General features: G+C 50.0%; 10 protein-coding genes across 10 annotated transcripts; 6 read left to right on the top strand and 4 right to left on the bottom strand.

The window, feature by feature from the left end:
• Positions 1 to 521: 521 nt before the first annotated feature.
• Positions 522 to 1,926, top strand: VFPPC_14304 (vacuolar protein sorting-associated protein VPS4; the record flags this gene model as incomplete). Its single annotated transcript, XM_018292073.1, has 3 exons — positions 522 to 1,141; positions 1,199 to 1,649; positions 1,705 to 1,926. 3 exons carry the CDS (start codon positions 522 to 524, stop codon positions 1,924 to 1,926), a joined length of 1,293 nt encoding a protein of 430 aa, XP_018143281.1.
• Positions 1,927 to 2,594: 668 nt separating this feature from the next.
• On the top strand, positions 2,595 to 4,487 carry VFPPC_07781 (ribosomal RNA adenine methylase transferase; the record flags this gene model as incomplete). The annotated part of the gene is made up of 2 exons (XM_018286589.1): positions 2,595 to 2,880; positions 2,941 to 4,487. 2 exons carry the CDS (start codon positions 2,595 to 2,597, stop codon positions 4,485 to 4,487), a joined length of 1,833 nt encoding a protein of 610 aa, XP_018143280.1.
• Positions 4,488 to 4,833: 346 nt separating this feature from the next.
• VFPPC_07780 (hypothetical protein) lies at positions 4,834 to 5,597 on the top strand (the record flags this gene model as incomplete). Its single annotated transcript, XM_018286588.1, has 2 exons — positions 4,834 to 5,302; positions 5,350 to 5,597. The coding sequence occupies 2 exons, from the start codon at positions 4,834 to 4,836 to the stop codon at positions 5,595 to 5,597; spliced, it is 717 nt and encodes a 238-aa protein (XP_018143279.1).
• An 808-nt stretch (positions 5,598 to 6,405) lies between these two features.
• VFPPC_07779 (glycosyltransferase family 90 protein) lies at positions 6,406 to 8,542 on the bottom strand (the record flags this gene model as incomplete). Its single annotated transcript, XM_018286587.1, has 2 exons — positions 6,406 to 7,526; positions 7,594 to 8,542. 2 exons carry the CDS (start codon positions 8,540 to 8,542, stop codon positions 6,406 to 6,408), a joined length of 2,070 nt encoding a protein of 689 aa, XP_018143278.1.
• Positions 8,543 to 12,076: 3,534 nt separating this feature from the next.
• VFPPC_07778 (DASH complex subunit Spc34) lies at positions 12,077 to 12,878 on the top strand (the record flags this gene model as incomplete). The annotated part of the gene is made up of 2 exons (XM_018286586.1): positions 12,077 to 12,141; positions 12,197 to 12,878. 2 exons carry the CDS (start codon positions 12,077 to 12,079, stop codon positions 12,876 to 12,878), a joined length of 747 nt encoding a protein of 248 aa, XP_018143277.1.
• Positions 12,879 to 12,942: 64 nt separating this feature from the next.
• On the bottom strand, positions 12,943 to 13,656 carry VFPPC_07777 (DSBA oxidoreductase; the record flags this gene model as incomplete). The annotated part of the gene is made up of 1 exon (XM_018286585.1): positions 12,943 to 13,656. The coding sequence occupies one exon, from the start codon at positions 13,654 to 13,656 to the stop codon at positions 12,943 to 12,945; it is 714 nt and encodes a 237-aa protein (XP_018143276.1).
• A 370-nt stretch (positions 13,657 to 14,026) lies between these two features.
• VFPPC_07776 (zinc finger domain-containing protein) lies at positions 14,027 to 15,139 on the bottom strand (the record flags this gene model as incomplete). Its single annotated transcript, XM_018286584.1, has 1 exon — positions 14,027 to 15,139. The coding sequence occupies one exon, from the start codon at positions 15,137 to 15,139 to the stop codon at positions 14,027 to 14,029; it is 1,113 nt and encodes a 370-aa protein (XP_018143275.1).
• Positions 15,140 to 15,559: 420 nt separating this feature from the next.
• On the top strand, positions 15,560 to 17,071 carry VFPPC_07775 (DNA replication regulator SLD2; the record flags this gene model as incomplete). The annotated part of the gene is made up of 2 exons (XM_018286583.1): positions 15,560 to 15,701; positions 15,765 to 17,071. The coding sequence occupies 2 exons, from the start codon at positions 15,560 to 15,562 to the stop codon at positions 17,069 to 17,071; spliced, it is 1,449 nt and encodes a 482-aa protein (XP_018143274.1).
• Positions 17,072 to 17,519: 448 nt separating this feature from the next.
• VFPPC_07774 (saccharopine dehydrogenase protein) lies at positions 17,520 to 18,744 on the bottom strand (the record flags this gene model as incomplete). Its single annotated transcript, XM_018286582.2, has 2 exons — positions 17,520 to 17,894; positions 17,965 to 18,744. 2 exons carry the CDS (start codon positions 18,742 to 18,744, stop codon positions 17,520 to 17,522), a joined length of 1,155 nt encoding a protein of 384 aa, XP_018143273.2.
• Positions 18,745 to 20,583: 1,839 nt separating this feature from the next.
• Positions 20,584 to 23,640, top strand: VFPPC_07773 (DNA methyltransferase Dim-2; the record flags this gene model as incomplete). Its single annotated transcript, XM_018286581.1, has 1 exon — positions 20,584 to 23,640. The coding sequence occupies one exon, from the start codon at positions 20,584 to 20,586 to the stop codon at positions 23,638 to 23,640; it is 3,057 nt and encodes a 1,018-aa protein (XP_018143272.1).
• Positions 23,641 to 24,905: the final 1,265 nt, after the last annotated feature.

The following is a 24,905-nucleotide window of genomic DNA, read 5'->3' as shown; positions in this document are numbered from 1 at the left end:
GCGGCAGTGAATAGCAAATTTTGGTTTAACAAATGCCTGGACTAGATATCCAAAGTTGTCCAGCCATCAAAACGCGGCCAGTCCTTGCCATTGCTACTTGACTCCCAGTCAAGCCAAATAACCCCCACCAAGTCGATACCTGCTTGTTACCCCGCCAATCTTAGGAGAGCCAGGTACCAGCCCACAAGTTGACCATCTGCCTGGCTCCAGACTCCAGCTCCAGAGTCCAGACGTCAAGTGGACGACACTGACGTTTCTTGATGTTGACCTCACCTTCGTGCCCTCGCCTAGGACCGCATCACGCCTCAACACCGGCTTCGCATCCCACCACTACTCCTCTGCTTCTCCTCCCCTTCCACCGACTTCAACATCTAGTCTTCAGTCTGCTTGAGTAGCAATACTTCTAGCATTGTTCCGTGCGCAGTTTGAATACGCCACTTGTTCCACCCCTCAACTCCAGACCCGTCATTCCTCCAATTCTGCACGATTCTGCAAAAGCTTACACTGCAGACGACGCCGCCATGTCGACCAACTTCCGCGACCGGGCTATAGCCGAGGTCCAGAAAGCTATTGCTGCCGACCATGCCAAAGAATACCAAAAGGCGTTCGACCTTTACATGTCCAGCATGGAGTTATGGGTCAAGGCCCTGAAGTGGGAGAAGAACAAGGCTCTCAAGGCAACGATGCAGGAGAAGATGGCGACGTATCTTGATCGCGCCGAAAAGCTCAAGCAATTCTTACAGTCTGAGGCCGACACGAATGCCAACGGCGGCAAGTCTCTCATGGGTGCAAATGGTGCAACTACCGGCAAGGGTAAAGGTGCTCCGGAGGACGATGACAGCAAAAAGCTCAGAAATGCCTTGTCTGGAGCCATCCTGCAAGAACGACCAAACGTTCGGTGGGAGGATATCGCCGGTTTAGAGGGTGCAAAGGAGACTCTTAAGGAGGCCGTCGTGTTGCCCATCAAGTTTCCCAGTTTGTTCCAGGGCAAACGTCAGGCGTGGAAGGGTATTCTGCTCTACGGGCCTCCAGGTACCGGAAAAAGTTATCTTGCCAAAGCCGTAGCAACGGAGGCCAACAGTACATTCTTTAGTATTAGCAGCTCAGACTTGGTGAGCAAGTGGATGGGTGAAAGTGAAAGGTTTGTTCCTTGTCTTCCACAAAGTCGAAGAGCTAACTAACGTTACGCGTTGGGCAGACTCGTAAAGGCTCTCTTCTCCATGGCTAGAGAGAACAAGCCGTCAGTCATCTTCATTGATGAAATCGACGCTCTGTGCGGACCCCGTGGCGAAGGTGAATCCGAAGCTTCTCGACGTATCAAGACCGAAATCCTTGTCCAAATGGACGGTGTGGGCAATGACAGCAAAGGCATACTTGTTTTAGGCGCTACCAATATTCCTTGGCAACTTGATGCTGCCATTCGTCGACGATTCCAAAGACGAGTACACATCGGCCTCCCGGACCTGAACGGCAGGGCAAGAATGTTCAAGCTTGCCGTTGGCGATACAGACACTGCTTTACAAGCCGGAGATTACAACACTCTTGCCAATAAATCAGACGGATTCTCCGGTAGTGATATTGCCAACGTAGTACAACATGCTCTGATGCGCCCTGTCCGCAAAATTCTGCAAGCTACCCATTTCAAAGCTGTAAGTATCATCTGTGTCACGTTTGAGGTAAAAGCAACCTCCTAACACGCAATAGGTCATGAAAGATGGAAAGCGAATGTTGACGCCCTGCTCACCTGGCGATCCAGAAAAAATCGAAATGACTTATGACGGCGTCAATTCGGATGAACTTCTGGCGCCTGATGTCTCCCTGAAGGACTTTGAGATGGCTCTGGAGGATTCGCATCCTACAGTGTCCAAGGAGGATATTGAGAAGCAAATCGACTGGACCAACGAATTCGGAAGTGAAGGCGCTTGATCATGACGCAAAATGGTTCGGTACGATACAAACATATAGCATGACGGCGTCCTCGGGAGTTTTTGTCGGCATTTTGGCGAGCTTGCAAATTTATATTGATTCCTTGGAGTTGGTGTGATAACGCAATAAATGGCAGCCATTGGAGAATTGGTGCGATCAAGGCGGGCATGTTTTACTGTTTATAACCTGTCCCTTGTCAAGGCTAAAGCGAGTTTCGCTGCACTACGTCCATATCTATAGCCCCGAGTCAACGAGCCGCGGGTTGTGGATGGATGAGCTGCAACATCGCGATTGAATTTACAACTGTGGCAATATGTAGAAAGATTTTTCCCCATACATAAACGACGATTTCAACAAACATTCATACTTGGATGTGTCATTGGCTGACCGTGATGTCGTAACTTCTAGGGTAACATCAAGTCCTTGTCGTGCGGACGTGAAGCTCGAGGCCTGGTGGGGTGGACCCTTGGAAATCTGCATTGCATGGGAGTGGGTGACGGAACTGCAAGCTAAAGAGAGCTCCAAAATAACTTGCGATTTTCGACCAACACTCGCCTTTACCAGCCAACAACGCAGCTACAGCGGTGCGACCAAAACATCGTTCCTTGATGCTAGCATCAATTCGCCATGGCCACAACTCTCTTGCGAGGCTGGCTGCCCGACCAGTCATGCTCCATGTCCGCAGCAAGGTAACAACCACCAAGACGAAGGCGGCCAAATCCAAGACAGAGGTGACAAAGCCCAAAGCGAAACGAGCAAGGTCCAAGCCCGCAAAGGAGCCTACGGATGACTCAATTGCAAAGACAAAACCGACATCTCCAATGCTTGCTGTGACTAGCGACATTGCGCGCAAACTGAACCTTACCGGCGTGTGGAAGAAGAGACAAGGTGGCGGGAAGAAGGCCACTGCGATTGAGCCTCGCAGAGTCAATATAGTGAGCGAAGGCTTGTGCGGTAAGCCATTTAAAGCCAGTCAGTTTGGACTGGTAATTTAAACTAACTAGAAAATCGTAGACGACATCATCCAGTACATTGGCCCTTCACTCGAGCGACACCGAGGATGCGATCTCGTCGATTTGAACCCCGGAGCAGGAGTATGGAGCCGGAAGCTCCATGACTTCTTACAGCCTCGCAAACATGTCATGATGGATCTCGATGCCGAGCTATACAACCCGTTTCTCGACGATCTCCTCTCCAAAGAGAATGTCGAGCTGATACCGAAGTCTGGCCTAGTGTGGAAAGATCTCTTTGAAATGATTCGCACGCGACTGCCAGATCAGCGAGAGGTGGTGGAAAACGAGGCCCCTAGCCGCAACGACACGCTTCTTGTCACGGCCAACTTGTCCATGTTTCCGAAAAAGTCGTTTCACGGTTTCGACAGCATAAGTACCATGGTTTTGTACCAATTCATGTCGAGTATATCCACATCCACCCTATTTCAGCGCTATGGACTGGTCCGAATGCTCATATGGGTCAATGATGAGGATAAGAAAAGATTGCTCCCACGCTCGATCAATCGCCGAAAGAAAAGTGCGTTCGAGGCCGAGTTATCGTGCGAATGGGTCCATGAAGTTGCCGGCTTGGATGCAGAGGTGCAGGACCGCAATGCGCTTCGTGACGAATGGATCAACATTGAGTCTGCTTGCAAGACGATAGAAAGGATGAAGGCTGGTGGGTTGTCTATGCCCAAAGGACGCGAGACGCTAATGTACGCCAAATTGCAAGCCGAGCCAGAACTCCAGGGACGGGAGCTAGCCGGTGTCCGCCCGCCTACATTGAGCCGGCCATTTAAGTTGGAACTCGAAGCACTTGAGCAGGAGAATCCAGAATCAAGCGAGTCTGCAAAAAGACTAAAAGCGCTACGGCAGCGTGAAAAGTACGACCAAGAGGACGCACTCATGTATTTGGAGCTTCTCCAGGAAAGAGAAGCAGTACAAAAGTTGGCGGCATCCTCACCCGCAAAGTTTGAAAAGGCCAACGCAGATTGGAACGACAAGATTGACAATCTCAAAAAGAATGCGCGCAACGAGTTCAACGGACTAAAGGATAGCTACCACCTTTTTCGACAGCCAACGCCGTCATTACTCTGGGACAGAAGGGCGTACGAACCGCTCTCTGCAAAGGGGGAAGAATTCTTTCCCAATGCGCCGACAGCACTGCTCGATATCCAGCCAAAGACCATGCATCCCGTCTTTAAGCAGCACGGCCCAAATAGTACGCGCTCAGGGGACATGTCAGAGGTAATGCTGCGATTCTGGTTCCACCATACCTTGGTGCCTATCCATAAGGCCATGGAGGGAGTGTGGGGTGGTTTTGGAGAGTTGATTACGGAATGTCCTAGTGTGAGGGATCTGGCTCGCGGCGGTACGCCCATGACTGGACATGGGGCGCTTTCTGTGCGGGCGATGAATGAGGAGCAGTGGGCGGAGATTATGGAGGCGTGGATGAACTGGCCTTTTAGACCGAGTTATACGCAGATGCTGGGGAGGTTGGTGGAAGACGGTGATGGGGAGGGCGATGAGGACGATGGCAAGTCCGCTGCTATGGGATTGATGGTTTAAGGATGTATGATTTCGTACCATATTATATCAAGGGGTGTAGACGAAGGAGGCTTGTATAATTACATTGTACGATGTGTATCATGGGACATAAATAGACATAGAATGTATAGTATGAATACCTTTCCAAGGACACTTTGCTGGCAGTATCTCTATCTGAGTGCAAAGTCTATCTGCATAGCTAGTACATCGACAATAAGCCTAAAACAAGCTTCACCACCACGCACACCAACCAAGCCACCACCAACTGACTATATTTTCCAATACTTATTCTTCCCTCCTTATCATCCTCATTCTCTCCAAATTTTCATCACCACCAAACCGGTCTTACAAACAAAACCTCCTTACAATGCAGCTCCTCACCACCCTCCTCCTCCTCCCCCTATCCACCGCCTCCATCTCATACGACTTCTTCCCCTCCTTCCCCAAGAAATGGGGAATAACTGACAAACAAATCTGGATCAGCCCCGACATCAGCAACGTATACATCTCACCCACAGACCAACGCGAGCACTGGTCTCTCGACCACCCCCCCTGGGAAACAGTCGAGCTCCTCAACACGCACTGCCCCCTCCGATCCTGCAACACAACCCTAAGTATTCCCAGTGCCGTCCTCACCCGCGACAATTCCCCCCCGGTAATACAAAACGTCAGCGTCAAACTAAACGGGTACTTTGAAGCGGAGGGCTACAGAGGCACAAAGCGGCACTTCATCGATGTGCTCAAGGTATTTCTGAGAATCACCCACGAGCCACTGGACACGGAATTCGTAGAGTATAAAAATGGGGATGCTACAACTGGAAATGTAACCGACTCAGGTGAGTATATCGTGTGAAATTGTGTGGCGTGTGCTGATACAGCACAGGGTACAGGGCTGTGTATACGGCGCCGAAAGCGATACAGATGCGTATTAATAACGAGCATGATGATGATGTTATTATGCCGTTTTTGAGAATTCAGGTCGATAGTGGGATTAGGAGGCGTCTTCCTATGCCGGATGGATTTTGTGGCCTGTTCAAGGCTCGGAGGCAGAAGTTGTTGGAGGCTATGGCGCATAAGTTTGGTAAGGATTTGGTCATGTATAGGATGGGGTGTATTGTGGCCGGGTTGTAGATGATGATTACGCGGAGGGTGAAGACGGAGGTGTTTTAAATTGTCATTGTGCGTGGGATGAGATGTGTGATATGACTGGTGGGTTGAGTGATCTGTTGAGGAGAGTAAGGTGCAGCTTCATGCTCGGTGAGAGAGTTGTGGGATACTTGTAGTGTGATGCCGAGGGGGCATGGGTTACAAGCAGAATTTGACTTATTCAACCCAAGACAAAGAGATCCAAGGAGAAGGATCCCAGGGAGGAAGATGCCGAGGAAAAGAAGCCCGAGGAGGAGAACTCCAAGGAGAAGAAGGCAAAAAGAACCCCAAGAAGGACCATACCAGGAAGTAGATTCAGATCTGAATTTGCGAGCCCGGTTTGACAAAGACAACTATGAATGACTAGTGGGAATGGCTGATCTTGTCATGCAGTAGTTGCTTCAGGAATATGCACCTGGCATGTGTTTGAGCTTTTGATGCGCGATATGCGAACACCGTGAACGGTGAAAAGTAACGTATTGATAAACTTGTATTAGCCACGCCTATCATACACTGCGTTCGCTTCAATTGTCAAAAGGTATACCGTATGCCGAGTTCTCCCGCCCACCTGCCACATAATGTCATACATAAAGTTGAGGTCTTCGAAGCCTCACCAAAACGCCATATCGCCTTGATCCCTATCCAATATCATAGGTTGCTGCTGCCAAGAAAAAGATGGCCAACCGAGTAAATGCGTTTATGAGTCTACTCCCCTCTGCCAGCGAAATCGCCAGATCTCGCTCTTTTCCGCTAGAATCCCTGGACAAAATAAAATACACTAGAGCCTCTCTCTTCACCACCACCATGACCATGATTTTTCAAGTGACGGGTTCTTCACCACATCGTCCACCCAGCCCATGGTCTCGCGGTCATCGTCCATGACACGAGCGTACTCAAGCAGCAGGCGCAGAATGTATATTTGCATGTCCTCCTTGCGAAGAACTCGCTCTGCCCACTCTTTGCCTTCCATGGCAATCTTTTCGGCGGTCTTGTCGTGGGCGTTGCGACCTTCATAACCGCGGAAGTATTCCATAATTCCGTAGTAGTCGCCAAATCGGTTGTCCATGGGCACAAAGTGTTTCCATGGAACCAAACGAGAGTCGTGCCACTCACGGAAGATGGTCGACTTGATTGGGAGGGACGTCGATCGCAGAAATCCAAGATATCGACCGGAGAAGGAGTTGCCGTCAATGTCTGGTAAGTATTTGTTGTTGAACTGTGTGCTCAGCTTAATGCCTTTAATAGGATGGTAGTAAAAGTCCGTATAGTTGCAGTGATTTCCCGAATGAGGGGTGTGGCACATCAGGTCGATGAAGCCGACATCAGCGAATTCGTCAACCCAAGGTCCTAGTTTCTTGTCTGTTTGTGCCTGTACGCCGTATTCCTTTGCGGGAAGAACAAAGTTCTCGGCTCTGTCCTCGCCGGACTCGACGCGTGCAATCTTGGTGCCATTGTTCATGGCGACGAATCGATGGCGTTGGAAGCCGCGCCAGTTGGTCTCCTTATTCCTGCCACCGGTAGCAACACCGCGCCAGATAATCTTCTTCTCCTTCTGTGACCATTCGACGCCGTGGTCACCGCTACCAAGAAAGCGCTCTTCTTCGGCGTAGTACATGGGCGCTGGCATGAGGATTTCGTTGTTGACAGTCAACTTGGAGCCGCCAAACATGGGAAACATGACCTTGGTCGACTTTGTTGATAGCGGTCGGATGAGAATGCCTTCAAGGCCCTGCAAATCAGGCTGATGGCATACTTGGACCGACTTGGTATAGTTAGAAACGTAGCCCTTGTACAGGTGAGGTTCGGCGTAGGTATTGGTAATAGCGGGTGGTTCTTCAAACGATGTTTGAAGTTCCGTAGTTCTCGCCAGGCTCGTGGGAGGGCAGCCACGGCGAACAATTTTCCAGTAGAACTCTGTTTCGACTTGTATCAGTTTCTACATCTGTTCAGGGGCCACATGACGGTTGTAGCTGACACTTACCATCTGATTCCCAATTCTTGTCCTCAATGTCACCAGCCAAGAATCCAGTCTTTGGTTGTGGCCAGGAACGGAACTTGTTCACCATCTTCTTCGCCTTTGGTAGCTTTCGTGTATGCGAGGCGTTCTTCATGTATCCGTTGATGTCCTCCCATGGAACAACCAACCGAGGCTCATCCATGGCATTCAAGGCAATATCCATATCAGGAAGCAAATGCTCAATCGTCTTGGTCATGTTGAGCCAGATCTTAGTCCACGGCCAATCGCTGTGTGCAATGGCAGTACCATTGCGAACATTGATGGTCATTTCAAACTGGCTTGCCTCGCGACGCATCGGCGCTGGGTCGATGCCCCAGAATGGTTCGAGATCCTCATAAACCTGGTCAAAGAATCCCTCGACAATCATGGCATTATTCGCCTGGGCGTACTCGAACCATTTGTCAAAGTGAGGGGGGGGGTGTCTCCCACGAGCCTTGCGATAGGCCTGTGCGGCTTCCTCCAAGGTTTTCGATTCTCCAGAGGACATTGCCGCAAACTGGCGCTGCGCATCGTAAATGAGCTTGTCAATCGGGTGACGACCCTCGGAGTCTTTGACCGGCACACCACCTCCGGGTCGCTTGGAATCGTCCTGCTTGGCGGGCGGTGGCGACTTGGGAGAGTCGCCAACTGAGGTCTTTGCAGAATCAGAATTCTCGCTGCCGCCGCCAACTACTGGAGGGGGCTTCACGGGATTCGAATCGACGGGCTTGTCCTTGTTGGTGGTGTCGCTATGGGGAGTAGTTTCCTTGGACCCTCCAACTGGATGGGTCATAGGTGTATCAACTCGGACCAGGTCATCAGTGCTGTGGTGGAACATCCAAAGGGCTGTCAAGAATACGACAGCCAGAACAGCATAACGTAGAAAGCCTGACGGCCGTCTTGGGAAGGGTCCAGGACCCAGCATCTTTGGCATGTTGTCCTTTATAGATGGGCAGAATTCGTGGTTACCGTCCACATGCGAGGAGAAAGTGGTGAATTCGCTGGTGGGACAGTGGTCCTCTTCCTCAGGCGGCGAAACGTAGTGGTTGAAAATCAGTGCGACCGTCGCTTCCTGGGTTGCGACGAACTGATTGCACTTTGTCGCAAGGGAGATTGGAACGTGGCCAGAGGCAAGATCGTCGAGCGGGAGTCTTGTGGTGCAACTGGCAACGAGTTGCAACCAGGACAAGCTCAACCAAGGCCAAGTTCAGGGTCAAATGCCAGTCTCCAGGCTGGAGGCGATGGTTGGTGATTGTAGGCGACCGAGCTTTGCGGCGTCCGTTGCTTGCGTAACCCTACGGTCGTTATTCGGGAATAGGAGCCGTCTGCAACAGCCCAATTCCAGGCATACGCGGGCGCTGCTTCACTTTGACGTAGGCTGCTGCAACAAATGACAGAGGGACCTGACAAACAGGTCAAGGGACAGGGAGCCTCTTATTTGAGTTGGGTGTTGGTCGTCAACAGCCAGGCCGGTCAAGCATTCTAATTGTGGGTGCGGTGATTTAGTGGCGTGGATCGTTTGGTGGATTCGCATTCGAGGTGTCAAGTGTGGTCGATAGGATAAAGTAGACAAGGTAAAGCAGAAAAGCAGACTGGACCTGGACTCAGTCAGGGGTGTCCCTTGTAGCAGCCGTAATCAACAGAGATAATCTCCCGGATGCACGCTAAATGCTCGACGGCGGAGCCACGAAATCAATGATTGCTGAAGATGTGGAAGAGAGAAGAAAATTTTTGGTTGACAGAGCGAGGCACGTTGTAAAGGAAAGAGCAGTCAGTCGCGAGAGCCACGCGTGGTGAACAAGAAAGTGAGAGACGTCTGGTTCAAGTTTGGTCAAGCTCGGATGGGACAAGACAAGGCAAGACATCGACACGTACAACAAGCGAAGTGCACTAGTAAATTAGATGCTTCAGTGACGAGACAGAAAATATCAAATTCCAGTCCCTGGCTGTTTGGTCAAGGGCCCAAATTTCTGGCGACATCGAATCATGTCTTGCAAAGTGTGTTGATACAGGCCTCGTACATGTCAATCCGTGAGAGGCGAAAAAGAAAGGAAACCACGACTGGTGATTCGGTCAAACTGGGCTGATGCTCAAGTGCTGTCGTGGTCAGCTTTGTCTGTACGGCGTCCCCTAGCTCAGCCCGGAAACATTACATACGACCATCGAATGGATTCTCGCAGTCTGAAGCTGGGGCGCTGGCTGGCCTAAGAGAGCGCCACAAACTTAGTGGCAGTCCCCCTTTCTCGTACTCCGTCCGAGACTTGACAATGGGACCAGATTTATTTATTCTCTCTTTGTTATAGGTCGAACACGAAGCCTGTGCTGTTATCAGAGATGCTAACCAAGAGTTTTGTCGCCCAGGGCCGTGAGCCACAAAACGCCAGCTCAAACGACAACGTCAGCAACGAGAAGAGAACATTGAATTTTTGTGATAAAGAAAAAAGGAGATGGTGATGTGGCTAATGGCAGGGCGACACAACTGCTTCCCCTGATGACTACTTCCGTCTCATCGCCGATAAAGACGATCAGTAACGATTGATCACCGAGCGCCCCATGCTCCTGTTTCTGGAGACGTGATTTGTAGGAACCGCAGTTCTTGGCATCAATCACGCCAAAGTGCAACGTGCTGTGGAGAAAGCGTTAACTGGAACAAAGCACAATTTGCTGCGACTCTGTATCATATAACTATCGCACAGCCCAGACGGGAGTTCCAGACATCAACCGGATTTAATCACAGGCAGTCAAATGCAAACTAGCCTTAACGTTAATTCAGGCTCAGCGCCACAGAGTCCCGTCCCAAGACAAAAGGCCAGACCGGCATAGGGCAAAAGGAGCAGCTGGTAATATCCGGCCTGCATCTCGACAATCAATTTCGTCAATCTGTGACCATTCTGGGACCAGCTGCCAGATGCAATTTTGCCGTCTACTAGTCTTGTCAGGGGGATGGATAGGACGAACTAGTCGGGAATCGGGATGCACCATACATTGAAAATGTGGAGCGTAAAGAGCTGACACGTAATAATACGAACGTTGCGGCCCAAGGTGACACGGAAGGGGAAAGACTGGAAGGAATTCGATATGTGATAAGGGCAAACTCGATGGTTGAAAGAGGCCCTTGGTCTCGCACAAATGATCAAATTGCAGGGAGAGGGGCTTGCAGAAGAAACCAGACCAGATTGGCGCCTTACATGGGCTCTGTCTGCGCTGGTCGCAAGTGCATGAAAGACACTCTCCATGGAATGAAGGGAGGCGTCAGCGTTGAAATCATTATGCAACGGGTTCACAAAAAGTATGGACTGGCGTCTGGTACTTTCTCGTCTCATGCTGCCTATCCCTGCAAGGCTGGTGTTCTTTGTTTCCCTCTTTCCAGAATTTGCCAAGATTGGCAGTCGACTACTAGGTTGTTAGCCTGTTGTTGGTTCAACGTTCTTCACAACGGTGAAGATGATTGACGATCCGACGCATGTTACGGAGCATCAGAACAGACCGGACGCATTAAACCATGTTAGCCGCACCTGTAAAATTGGCGGCATGCGGCACGGGATTTTCTGTGCCGTGCATGGCATTAAAAGGGACATCTGGACCAACTGCAACATCGGATCGGCATGAGCATAGCCTTGTATGGCGCGGTGTAAGTACGTGTATTCTTAAAGCAGTCTGGTGAGCATAAGAGGTTGTACTGGTCGAAGAACTTTCAACAATCAAGTACGGCCCAAACAAAACAACTGGGTATTACTGTCCGTGGCCACGACACCATATTCTCAATCGGATACATCGCCGCATCTCGCAAGAAGACCAGGCAAAAACAATCGATATCGCCAAGGCACCGGCTTGCATATGGCGTGGGACCCGTCTGGTGCATCACATCACTTACAACATCCTCTCAATATCAGCCAGTAGTGTCAAGTTTGTTTGTTTGTGTCGCATACAAGTCTGGTAGCCTCTGCCCCAGACTCCCGACGGCTGCTCTCTGTGAACCCTGCCAAGGCCGTTCGCTTGTCCGCCAAGAGGTCCATGTTCTCAAGTAAAGTCAATCTGTGGAAGATCTGGGCAGTTGAAGAATGGAACATCAGACGAGACATCAATTAATGCCAGGCACCAGTTGACAGGTGGACGGCACCTGTTGCCCCACCTCCCCAAGTTCAATGTTACCAGAGAGTCCAGATGTCGTCTGTAATTAGCTGCACATGTGCCCACTCACTCGCACCAGACCCCACCATACAAGGCGCGTCAACCACAGACGTTGATTGTTTAGCAACACCAGACACTAAAGAAGCCCGACAACCTCCAAAAGATCAAGCATTGGCGGCCCATTTCGCTAGACAACAAGACGACTGCATTTCAAACCAAGTATCGTATTCCGCATCAATCCACAACCCTGGCCAGATACCCTTCGAAACAATTACAAGCCCAACAGCCACGCAGCCTGTGACGCGGTGTCGCGTCAGTCATCGTCGACACAACCATCATGTCCATCCTATCGGGCCATCTCGAACAAATATCATACGCATGTCAAGGAATTGACTCATTACCGTACGAAACACCCACCTCACAAACCCATTTCAACACCAAGCTAACCATCTCCAAGCTTCCCACCACCAAAAATCTTCACAAACGCCCTCCTCTCGAACCACGATATCACATCGCTGATAAGAGACACGGAGGCCCACGAACGAGCCCTCTTTTCCGTCCCACCGCCCCCTCCACCAGCTACTCAAAGTCGTCGCAGCGCCGAACCAGAATCCAAGACCAAGAGCCGTCGCCAAACAGTGTTCAATGTCGCATCGGGCGAGGTAACAACCGGACCTCCAACGCGAGGATCCACGAACCCTCGCCGACACACCGCAGTGGCCGCCGTCCTAGGCGGCGAAATGCACTCCCAACTACGACGAGGAGAGATCGACCGCAAAGGCGATGTTGATGTAGAGATCCTGCTACGAGGAGCAGAGAAACTCTGCGGCGTCTATGAGCTACCTGGGGCGAGGGACCGGATCTCCTCACTACGGAACAAGCATCGCAACGGAAAGAACACAACGGCATACTACGAGGCCAGGGTGGCAGAACAAGCTGAGCAGCTAGCTGGCATGAACAAGGGCTGGATGGACGAAGATGAGGATGAAGATGACGCAGAGGACGAAAGTGAACTTTGGACGGAGGACGATCTACGGCGAGAAGAAGCAGAGGCGAAGGAGATGGAAGCTAAGAAGAGAGAGCTTCAGGCACGGTTACGGCAGATGGAGAAAGACCTCGGAGGACTTATGAATATGTAACGACGACACTTGGTCATGATGCTACGATACCCAGCTGGTAACACGCACACACAAATACAACAAATTACACTGCGCAAACCCCATCAACACACTTATCACCAGAGCCCGAATCACCAATCTCTGCACTCTCATCCCTCGCCAGCACAAACTGCTCCAAAAAATCAGACACATCCGCCGCCCCATCAACCACATACTTCTCATTGATAACAAACGTCGGCACACCCTTGAATCCCCTCGCATACGCCTCCTCAACCTCCCTATCAACAACCTCACCACCCCCCTCCCCCTCCAACCAAGCCCTCGTCTCCCATGCCGCAATGCCCGCCCTCTCCGCCGCCCTCCCCAAATCATCCCAACTCGTAATATCACCGTCCTCTTCAAAAAACATCCCCATCACAGCCATCGCCACACGATCCTCCACCTCCGCCCCCTTCGTCCTCCCTAGCTGAATCACACGATGCGAGTCCCGCGTATTCCCGATCCGTCCGTTAAACGTGAAATTAAAGCCCTCCTGCGCACCGAGCTGCTTCATCCGCTCCCGCTTCGCAACGAGCCTATCTGCGCCGAATTTCTTGGCCGCCACGTCTGTCACGAGGATGGACGAGGTGGGGGGGTTGAGGTCCAGACGGTAGGCGTGCCAGGTGATGTTGAATGTTGATGAGGATCCTTGAGGGACCGTCTTTCGGTAGAGGGCTATGGCGCGGGAGAGGCGGGCGCGGCCGAGGTAGCAGAAGGGGCAGACGGTGTCTGAGATGATGGTGATGTTGAAGGTGGTCATTGTGGGCGGGTGACTTGTAGATGTTTGTTTCGACTTGATGACTGTGGGATTATGTGGTAACGCTGTCTTATATACCCTTAATTTTGTGCTTTACATTCATTACGACGGTTGGAAATTGCAAGTTTGAAGGAATCCTTCTGCCTGGAGATTAACCTGTTTTTAGAAACGTTGCGTGTAAGTCGTGATGAGGTGGAGCGGTTAGTGGGCGGAGTTCCGCCGTGAGGTAGCAGAACATCAAGTAAGCAACAGAGACAAGGGAGTTCATGGATTGATTATCCAGGCTTTTTTAAATTGAAATATCTCATAAATCATCGTCTAGTAAATCTCTGGGGTATCATGTCTAACCAAAACGCCATGCCCAAAACCCATACTATACATGTCTAGGCGATGCGCTCCTCCGTCTCCTTCGCTCACCGTCTCTCGATCTATCAACTCCATGTCTCATGTCCCTCCGTCCTCTAGGACGGTAAAAATCCCCCTTTTGCCTGAAACCTTGTCTATTCGTCTCCCCACGCTCCCGTTCAGTCCTGTCCTCAGCTCGCCCATCGACCCTAGGAACATCTCCTCTTCGTCCTGCCCTCTCAGTGTCCGTCTCATACTGTACAGCTCTATCCCAGTCCTCAAGCTTAGTAAACGGGCTCCGTAGCCAAGCACGCAACTCGTGTAAAAATAACTTTGTATTCTCCCGTCCCAGGAAGTCGGATAGCATATCTTCTGCCTGGCCGCCGCTTCCCATAATATCCACTGACTTTAATATTGCAATAATGTACTCGAGCAGAAATTCGGCATTATTAGCGCGACGGTGCTGCACGGCCGTTTTCGGAGAAGAAGGGGTAGGTCGGCTTGAGATCTCGTCTCCTTCGTCTTCATCTGGAGTGAGAAACGAAAACACGCGGAGTTCTCGCCGAATCCACATCCTCGCGCGAGACACTAGCTCTGTATCCGTACAGAACATTTGTGGAGTTAACTCGCGATAGCGGGAGAGGCGGTTGGACCCAACGTGTTTGGAATATCGCTGATGACGATACACATCTCGGCGAGCAGCAACCACGTTGGAGACTGCTGTTGATCGCGCATCGTTTCGAGGCCACGCACTTCGTTGCCCCCTAACCCTGTATCTTCCTCGGCGTCCGAAATTTATGCTGCCGCCGGGTCGTGATGTTGTTGCGGTACTACTGCTCGCAGTTGAGGGCGTTTGGTTGAAGAATGTTGTTATCAGATCGTCGGACGGCCCATGGACGACTTTGATAACTTTGGCTTTGCAGAGCGGACACTGCGGAGTCCCAAACAGCCAGTTCGATACGCAAATGTAGTCGAAATTGCGGTGGCCGCATGGCAGCGCTTCGCATGGCTCTGTGATTATGTCGAGGCAGATGACGCAGCAATCCGTTGCGTCTTCTTCTCTTGCCGCTACTTCGTCGAGAGTGTTTTGTAGAATACGCCGCTGGATATCTTCGGCATTTTGGTCTTGTGTTTGCCCCATGGCTGCATGCCCGCGGAGTTGCGAAGAGGAAACCCCAGCTGTCACGGTGAGCACTTAATTTTCCAAGTCGAGTTTTGAAGATGGATGTCAGCTTTGAAGATACCTGGTGGCGATGGTCTTTACGGCACAAGTGGGGCCGAAAGTCGGACTAGACTTTCGTGCCTGCCATTTGAATCTGTTGTGGAATATGGAGCTGTCTGGCGTGCTATGACGTGGGGGCCGCTGTAGCTCCAGCAGGCGATGGCGCTAAAGGTCGCGTCTCCCTGCTAAATTGACTTCACATGCACACCAGACCTTGACTGGATCCAGACGCGTTTTCACAACGCGCACTTGCTCCAACGGCAAACCCCACTGCTTCGCTGCCCCTAACACTTTGATCTTTTCCATAGCTTGGCCGCATGGCGCAACAATCGATTAATCATGGATGACGAAACAAAGACTCGATACGAAACGAAAGCCAAAGACCTGAAAACAGACCTGAAAACATGGGAAAACGAGTGGGCCAAGACTCATGCTGGGAGTAAACCCGGCAGGCAAGATATCAAGGACAATCCTGATATTGGTACGCATTCTACAAAAAGAAGTGTTTGAAATATTGCAAGATTCTGACAGTTGAGGAACACAGCCCAGAAATACAAAGAATACAACAAAGTCCGGGACATTCTCTCTGGAAAACAACCTCCTCCCGCAAAACCAGAGCCAAAGCCGAAAAAGCGACAACCAGACCATGTTCCTACAGAAACACCACTAAAGCGAACCAAATATGCCGAGACTCCATCCAAACAACGACATCACGATGAAGAGCTCATGAACACTCCCGCAATATCGAGAAAGCTATTCAGTCCCGCGCCAGTAACCTCCCTCGGCCCAACACCACAGCGAGACGGCCGCGTCCTCGGCCTCTTCGACCTGCTCGTTGAAAAAGAGCTAGGCACGCCCTCAAAGAAGGACTCATCAAAACCACCAGGCACACCAAGTCGGTCCCGTGCAAATATCCTTTCAACACCCAGCAAGCGAACCAGCACATATGACCCCGAGAGCATATCGAAATTAGGCAGAACGCCAATGTCCTCAAGCAAGAGGAACATGTTGAATACGTTTGCGACACCACTTAAGAATCGGCGTGGAAGTCTAGATGCCAAGACACCGTCATCCGTATCCAAGCTCCAATTCGATACTCCTGCGTTTCTGAAACGGCATTCCCTCCCTGTGGTTGACGAGAATGCCATGTTTGCAGATCCTGCACCACTACGACTACCACGGAAGCCACTTGTCCGGGGTCTAAGTGAGATAGTAGCCAGTCTGAGGAAAGTGGAGGACGATGTGCTCGACGACGATGACGACTTAGATGCACTCAGGGAAGCCGAGGGTGGTGGCGCGAACATCCCCGGACCAATGTCTCCGTCACTCGGTACTCGACAAGTGCCTGCTTCTACGGTCCCTCCCGCACCGGCACTCGTGGAGGATAGCCAACGACCAGCACTGCTAGGTGGTTTCGATGACGAAAACATGTACGACAGCCCCGTCGAGGATGGCGTTGATCAGAGCGGTAATCCCTTACCGGTGTACAAGAAGAAGGGGCAGAAGCGAACTACACGGAAATCCAATATCAAGCCCCTCCGGAAGAAGAGGCCAGAAAAGGTCTCCCAGGACAGTGGTAGTGACGGCGAGGACATTGTTCCAGAGACACAAGCTGCTGGTGGTCCAGACGGAGACTTTGAAGACGTCGCTTCAGGGAGCGATTTTGAACATGAAGATGTTGCTAAATCGGAAGAAAAGCCGAAGAAGAAGGATAAGAAAGAAGGGCCGGTTAAGAAGGTGGCCAGGAAGGTTAATGAGCTTGCGCATGCAAATTTCCACAGACTGAAGTTGAGGAATAATGGGGCAAAGGGAGGTCCCGGTTATAATAGTCGGTTTCGACGGCGTCGATAAGGGATGGCTTGTGGCGTATATAATGTGTTATGAAGTTATGATCTCATGGGGTGTTTAGCGCTGGGAACATTGAATCTTGACAAGGAATAAACAAGTTACGTGGGACCCGGATAGCAGGTATTTAAGGCTGTCGGGGGACTTTGAGAGTCGTATATAGGTCAAGCGTCTGTGGGATGCTCAATCACAATTTTATTGATAAAAACGTAGTCCTTGTGCCACAATTTTATTTTCTATAGAGTCTATATTCCTACACCGACTCGAGTAATTGTCCTCAGTTCAGGCCAACCCGGCCAGAACCAGAGATGTCTTAAGTTCCCAGTCCGCTTTCTTTGTATCCTATATCACACACAATTTTCCTCATATGTCTCATTTCTCATGTGGCTCTCTTCTTTCCTGGTATCACGTCTTGATGCACACTCCCAAGTCCCGATTGCGTGAAATAAACCGCTTATTGGCTGGGGATCTCGGCGACCTTCTCCTTGAACAGCTTTTCAGCATCAACCCAAACTCTGGCAGACTTGCGGTCATTGAGCAAAAGAAGTGATTCCTTGAGGCCTTCACTGAACGATTCACTGGCCTCACGGGGCAGCATTGAAGGCAGGTGGTCAATGCTAATGACAGACAGAGGAGCAGTGTTCTTGTCATCCTTGACCTCAACGGGAACGGTAGGGTCGTCGAAGGTGGTGTTGATGTTGTAGATGGGGATAGGATTGTGCGGGTTGGTTGTATCGCAAGAAACATCAACAACGATGCTTAGCTTGCGGCCAGGCTTGGCGAGAAGCTCATCGTTGACGAAGGGAGGAATAGGCTTGGAAAGGTAAATCTAGCAAAAGGGCATCATGTATTAGCCTGGGCTATGGGCGGGGTGAGTGTCATTTCAATGTGAAACTTACTGCGTTGAGGAAGATGTCGTGCTGAGCAATTTCCTCATAAGGGCCATTGCGGTCCTTGGTCTCGGCCAAATCCCAACGAGTGATATTCTCCTCAGGCAAACCAGCTTTGACGAACAAATCACAGGCACCCTTGCCACAACGACCGAGTGCTCCCAGGACCATAGCAGTTGGCTTACGGCCCAATAGCTTCTCACCAGCCTCGACGTCCTTGCGAATCTGCTGAACCAACTCGTCCTCGTTCAGGTAATATCCCTTGCCATCCGTGAAGGAACCGACCGAAGGAAGCTTCTTGCCAGGGTTGGCCAACTGCCAGGCCCAGGTCTTGGCACCGAGAGCAGCACCAGTAAAGCCCGCATGGTACCCAAAGGCACTGACTCTGCGGCCCAACTTGTCCACCAAAAACTCCAGATCGTACAGTGTAGAGTCCCCAGCAGCGAATCGTCCCAGGACCTTGTCCCAGCCAGCCTGCTTCTTGTAGCAGTGAGCAAATGTTAAGTGGTCGTTGGTCAGGGCAAAGTCCTCCTCGGGGATTTCCTTGAGGCCCATAATCAGCGTACCGGGCTCAGCCTTGGGCCAAACACCGGAAGGAACCAAAGTGGCTCCAGCGGCTTCATATTCTGAATCCTCGAAGATTCTCTTGAAGTCGGGATGGGAAGGAGAGCGCTCGACAGAGACTGGATAGCCAGCTTCAATCAAAGTCTTGATGACGGCGGGCGAAAAAGATCTGTGCTCGAGAGGCTTCTGCTCCGCTCGGAGGAGGATTGAGTTGTACGGTGACATGATTCTGTTGTTTTGAAGCTGTTAGAGACGGTGGCTCGAGCAAGGGGTATCTTAAGACTCCTAGAGATAGGACTAGGGAAAGGAGGAAGTAGGAAGTAATGTATCGTACAAGTAAATGTGGAAGCGGCGTGACTGAAAGGACTTTTTGGCGGGGTAGGAGCTGGCGAATGCAACCAGAAAAGCAAGCAATTGAACTTTGGAATTGGTTAATTTATAAACTCCATAAACCAAAATCGATGAAGAGCCGTTATGGCAGGTTGATATTCGGCGGGTGACTCACGGATGAAATTTCTAGAAGGACAGCGAGGAAGATTGCCCTCAGCTTGACAATTGCGTTTAGTTAGATCTGCGTCACAGCTTGTTGGGAGTGCCGATGTCGCGGGGCTTTTATGTGGAATTGACTGCTCACCTTTGCCATGGCATTTGATGGGGCCCACAAAAGCCTGGAGGTGACAGGGCTTGCATCGTGGCGATGGGCAGGCGGTGAGGAAATGTCCAATATTCAATGTCAAGGTGTTCTCCATCCTCTGTTCACCTGCTGTTGTCAAGTGGCTTGTGTTGACTTCAATGTTTGTTGATCACCCAGACCCTGGAAGAAACATTGAATGCACCAGACATTTGATGTATGGACTGGAGGCCAACTATTATTAGAGCGCCAGGCGCCACGCAACACTCATTCAATCATAACAGCTGGTTGCTCCTTCCATGTCTTTCTGGCGGCTATGTTAAGACCTGCACCAATGAGCGGAAGGAGCGTTGAACAAGTCTGGTTGAGCATACATGTACTCCGTACCAGATATTGAACTGCTCCGCTCTTTCTCTCCGCGACTGCCTGAACTAGGCAAAGACCAGAGAATGGCGCTCAGCAGTCAATTTCCTTTCTGTTTGCATTCTTACATTTGATATTTTTCCATGTTAGAAATGTTTGATTCCATGTCAGTGACATGGTTGGATGTCTCTTTCATGTTTCAACCTTGACTGGGAAATTTACTGAAGCATATTGCTCGATTTCTGCCATTCTCACAATGAATTTCACAAAATTGCGACAGGTCGACTTGCATGCCAGATCTAAGTACCTACCAATACTTCGTATCTGATGTGTCCGAAATGAGTATACAAGCCAACTCTCGCGCAATGTGATCCGGCTCACAATTACTCCCTCTCTGAAGAAATCCCTGTTTCATTGAACAGAACTTTCTCGCTTAAGCTGCTTCGTTGGGTGGGGTAACCATGGAATATCATGTGGTTGTGTATATTCACTTGTCTCTCACTCATCCTCCTTCGTCAATGAGCCCTTACTGTTTTCGTTTGTTTCTTTCTCCCGCACGCAGTCCCTCTCGTTGTGAATTCTAGCACTGCTTTTCTTGGATTTTACGGATCGTTAACGCAAAGTCAACTAATTACTACAAGAATGGTTAGTTCTACATGCCCTATGAATTCGGATCTGGCTAACACAGACGTCCTTCTCAGCCTCATCGCTTTGACAGTGGAAGCCAATGTAGTCAATCTATCTACAGTTGCGACAGTACATGCAATCAGGAAGAAAGTTCATCGCAGTGGTCAGACGACGAGCAAGCCAGTTCAGCATCAACGAGGACTCTAGATACATATAACTCACCAGTCGTGGTGGAAATTCCAGACCTTCAGTTATCATCTCCTCGCTCTTGTTTTCAACCCTTCGACCCGCCAGCGCCTCTGAAGTCTGAACAAGCCGCTTTGCAATACTTCAGGTCGCAGTTTGAGCAATTACAATCGCAATCTACTGCCCAGCCTGACTTTCATGAGCTGAAACTCGATGAATTTGCAATTTATCGGGACGCAGCCAATTATCCCTGTGAGATGCGATGCCTACATCAACTTAAGACTAAGCTGGGCTACAACGAATTTTTCTTCGATGGCATCCTAACAAATGGACGGGATAGAGTATTTCTGCAGCGTGTTCCTTTTGAGGTACTTCAACTGGGAGCATACGGTATTTCTTCCGTCAATGTGGAGGATAGTATTTGGCTGCAATCCAAATACTGTGAAGGAAGTGATGTCTTTTATAAAGTTGGTGTACCCGCCAGAGAGTATCGTCGCTTTCACACACCATTTCTCTGGGTTGCCAATCTCGCGAAACACTTCGTCGACTTCCTCGACTCTATGAAACAGAATGGGACAAAGGTATCCATACAGCATTTTCGGGGCGATTTTAAACACTGGCTTCTCAAAGTTCATAAGGATGCTCCCAAGCTAGGAGATTGGCTTGCTCAATACCCATCAGATGACTTCCGAACATCAGTTGTTGCTAATGTTTCATTTCTTTATAAGGAATTCTACGCAATGTGTTCTCACAAGGAGCTGGGACATCATGTTATCTGGGCAGAAATCTGGGACTTGACAAAGTATCCAAGTGAGTCAGACGGTACGGCTAATGAGTCGACTATTGTCACCGACTATATTTATCGACTCTTTGCACACTTGCCATTTGGCGATCGACTTCAGAGTATTCGAATGAGCTCAAAGACCACGGGGCTGAGAAAGAAAGTAACGGGGAAAAATGGCCTCGAACTAGCCTCCCTAACTTCAACTGTTGATACATCTGTGGACAACTTTACTGAGCAGCTCACACGTAGCGTTAAACCTGGCGATACAATATCTACAAGAAGAGATAATGAGGACTGTGGGTCGGATTGGAAAAGGGAGCTTCCCAATAGCTTCACAGACGTTGATCGATGGTTTGCTTTAGTCCAGAAGATCTGCAAGAAAGACGACAGAAACATGTATTATGAAGTACTGTGGTACTATCGACCCGCTGATACACTTTGTGGCTTAATGAAATACCCATGGAGCAACGAGTTGTTCCTGTCAGATCATTGTTCCTGCTCTGAGAAATACAAAATCCCAGCCAATGAGGTCATTGGTGTTCATAACGTTGAGTTCGGAGGGGACTCCTCAACAAAGTCGGAGTTCTTTTGCAGGCAAGTCTACTTCAGCAGAGAAAAGAAGTGGGAGGCTCTTCAGAACACTGCCCTCTTTTGTTCTCACATGGCGCCATCTCGGGATCATGTCGGCAGGAATTACCAGCAGGGAGACACGGTTCTTATCCAATCTCGAACAGAAAGCTTGACTTCTGAACCCTGCGAACTCGTTAGCATGTGCATGAGTGGTAAAATGACCCGTCTACGGTGTCGAAGACTGATTCGACGAAACAATTTCGACAGTACCGCCTCCACTTTTGCCTGCAATGAGCTGGTGTACAGCAGTGAACTTTTTGAGTGCAGCGTCGATGATATAGTCGCAGAATGTCATGTACGCTTCTTTGAGCATGGAACTACGATTCCGACGCCATATGATCGGAAAGGGGTCGGAGGTTTCTTTTTCATCACTCACCGTCTATCACCAAATGGGGAGTGTATTCCACTAGAAACTTTCCCTCAGTCATTACGCCAAGGCTTCGATCCTACTGTTGCCGCACCGAAGCTCCGAGGGCTGGACTTATTTTGCGGTGGAGGCAACTTTGGAAGGGGACTGGAAGAAGGAGGCGCAATTACAATGCGCTGGGCCAACGACATCAATAAGAACGCAGTACATACGTATATGGCTAATTGCAGCCAGTCGAAGTTGATGAGCCCCTTCCTGGGGTCTATAGATGATCTGCAAAGGCGAGCATTCGGCGGAAGCTTTTCCAAATCAGTGCCTACTGTAGGGCATGTAGACTTCATCTCGGGAGGCAGTCCGTGTCCTGGCTTTTCATATCTGACTAACGACAAGACGACAGAACACCAGCGCAAGAATCAATCGCTTGTGGCGGCCTTTGCGTCCTGCGTAGATCTATATCGGCCAAAATATGGACTGCTAGAGAATGTTCCTGGCATTGTTCAGAACAAGACGAATCGACATCAGGACGTCCTTGGCCAGCTTATATGTGCAATTGTTGGTATGGGTTACCAAACACAGTTCTTCTTGACACATTCGTCCTCTCACGGATCAGCACAAGGACGGCCACGAGTCTTCCTCAGTTTTGCAGCACCAAACGTCAAGCTACCTAACCGGCTACATCAAACGCACTCATACCCTATGGACACCAGAACCATGAATTTTGGCCAGCTCTCAACAGGCAGTCCTTATGCCAAAATAGAGATGGCACGGGCACCCCCGTTTCCGCACGCCACCGCCCAACAAGCAACTCAAGACCTGGTGAAGTTGTACGACGGTCAGCCGGATACGTGTATTACGTTCCCTGACCATCGATTACCAACCGGATTAACCAGGCAGTTGCGAGTAAGGCTCTCATTAATTCCCAACCGACCATGGGGTATGAATCTGAGCATGGCGTCTAAAGCAACGCTCACACCAGCAGAGATGTCTGTATTTCGCAACGTGACTAAGGGGACATTGGCATCGAATAGAACAGAGTCCATTTACGTGAATTCTTCCGCTTTTGGTCGTATGTTCCCCAATAAACTCATGGCAACCATCACAACAAAACAAACTCTTGGCGATCACAAAAATGGTCGCCAATTACACTGGAGTGAGAATCGAGGACTTTCCGTCATGGAAGCCCGTCGAGCTCAAGGGTTTCTAGATGATAAGATCATTTTGGGCACTCCAGCGGAACAATTCAGAATTGTGGGCAACAGTGTTGCACGAGAAGTGGCCTTGGCGCTAGGGTTATCGATTCGCGATGCCTGGGTAGAAACCTGTGCCAGCTCGCCAACCACAGAAACAACAAGTCATTCACGCAGGTCACTCAAACGACACTCTATTGGAGACCACTATGATGATTGCAGGACTACCAATAGCGACGACAATGCCGTCACAGATTTGGTTGCTGCGACGCCCATAATACCCCGGAAGAGAAGAAGACTTGTGTGTGCAAATCTATCAAATGCAGTGCTTACAAAGGATATGTAATCGCGAGTATCAAGTACCGATGCTCGAACACCACTATGTTTTGCCGATATGGCATGCACCATTTACGCAATAATATATTCCGCAGCTGTGCTGTACATGAAAGCTTGGCGAAATGAGGTCATTTGACGAGAAAAAAGAAAGGCTGGACTTGGGACCTGGACAAAGAGCTGAGCTGAAGACAATAAGTTGCGTCTCTCACCGTCTTTTCCACAATTACGGAGTATCGTGTCCCTTCAAACAAGTAGATGGATCCTTTGGCAAGATGAAAGAAGTATGTATTATTGAAACGCGACTTTACTGTATAGGCATAAGGCCTACTGGAATGTATGTTTGGAGTACAGTACATGGTCAAGTAGATTGTACATGTCAACAATACACCGGGTAATTAGTCCACAGCAGGGGATGCAAAAAAACAACGCAAATAATTTTAAAACTGACGCCCGACATCGGGGCCAGGCATGTTCAGGACCATGCAAACACAGACCCTTGAACTTGTGAATCCAGAGCCCTCAAATCAACGGTCTGACAATGTAGGACAGCACAGTAAGCATTGGGTACCATATTACTGGTATTCCTCCGACATCAAAAAATAAGTGACCCCATTTCACAGGCTAACAGATTAACATTGGCGGCTTGCCGGTAGAATGGGTCTCTCTTCCCAACCTGACGGCAATAAGAACAGGGCCACGACGTTATATGCCCCCCGTTTCTAACCCCAGCAATGGGGAGGCGAGGCGCGCTACCATCAGGTCGGTTTTCGTCGTGGAGTCTACGGAGTACGTCCGCAATGTTCCACCGATATCACAGGGGCGGCGGATAAAACCTTGTGCTGGCTTGGAGACTGTTCTGTACCTGAAAACGTCGTTGTTGAACTTTTTGGATGATGATTTGCCGGAGAGGGCCGAATTGCCGAGCGGAGAGCTGAGTCTGCCAAGTTGTTTCGGTTAAATGAGCCAAATGGTAATGTGAAAGTCAGTGCGAATTACTACTGAAAATGTCTCGGACCGACGGTGCAACAGAGATAGAGTTTGCGCAGTCGTTTCAATGTTGAATTACCTGCCACGTTTCAACCGCGGTCTCCTAGAAAGTTTACCCGAGATGGCCGGGGTTTGATTGACAACGATGTTGCACAAGGAAAAAGTGAGAGTGGGAGAAGCGAGCAAGACGCATGTGGTCTCATCCGTTCTTGTTGGTCCGGAATGATTTTCTCTGTAACACTGGCAGAAAGACTGCTTGTCCGATCTTGTGAGAGTTTGCCAAACACA

This window comes from Pochonia chlamydosporia, chromosome 4 (genome assembly GCF_001653235.2).
Source record: "Pochonia chlamydosporia 170 chromosome 4, whole genome shotgun sequence".
Lineage (NCBI taxonomy): Eukaryota > Fungi > Ascomycota > Sordariomycetes > Hypocreales > Clavicipitaceae > Pochonia > Pochonia chlamydosporia.
This window is presented reverse-complemented; position numbering and strand designations above follow the sequence as displayed.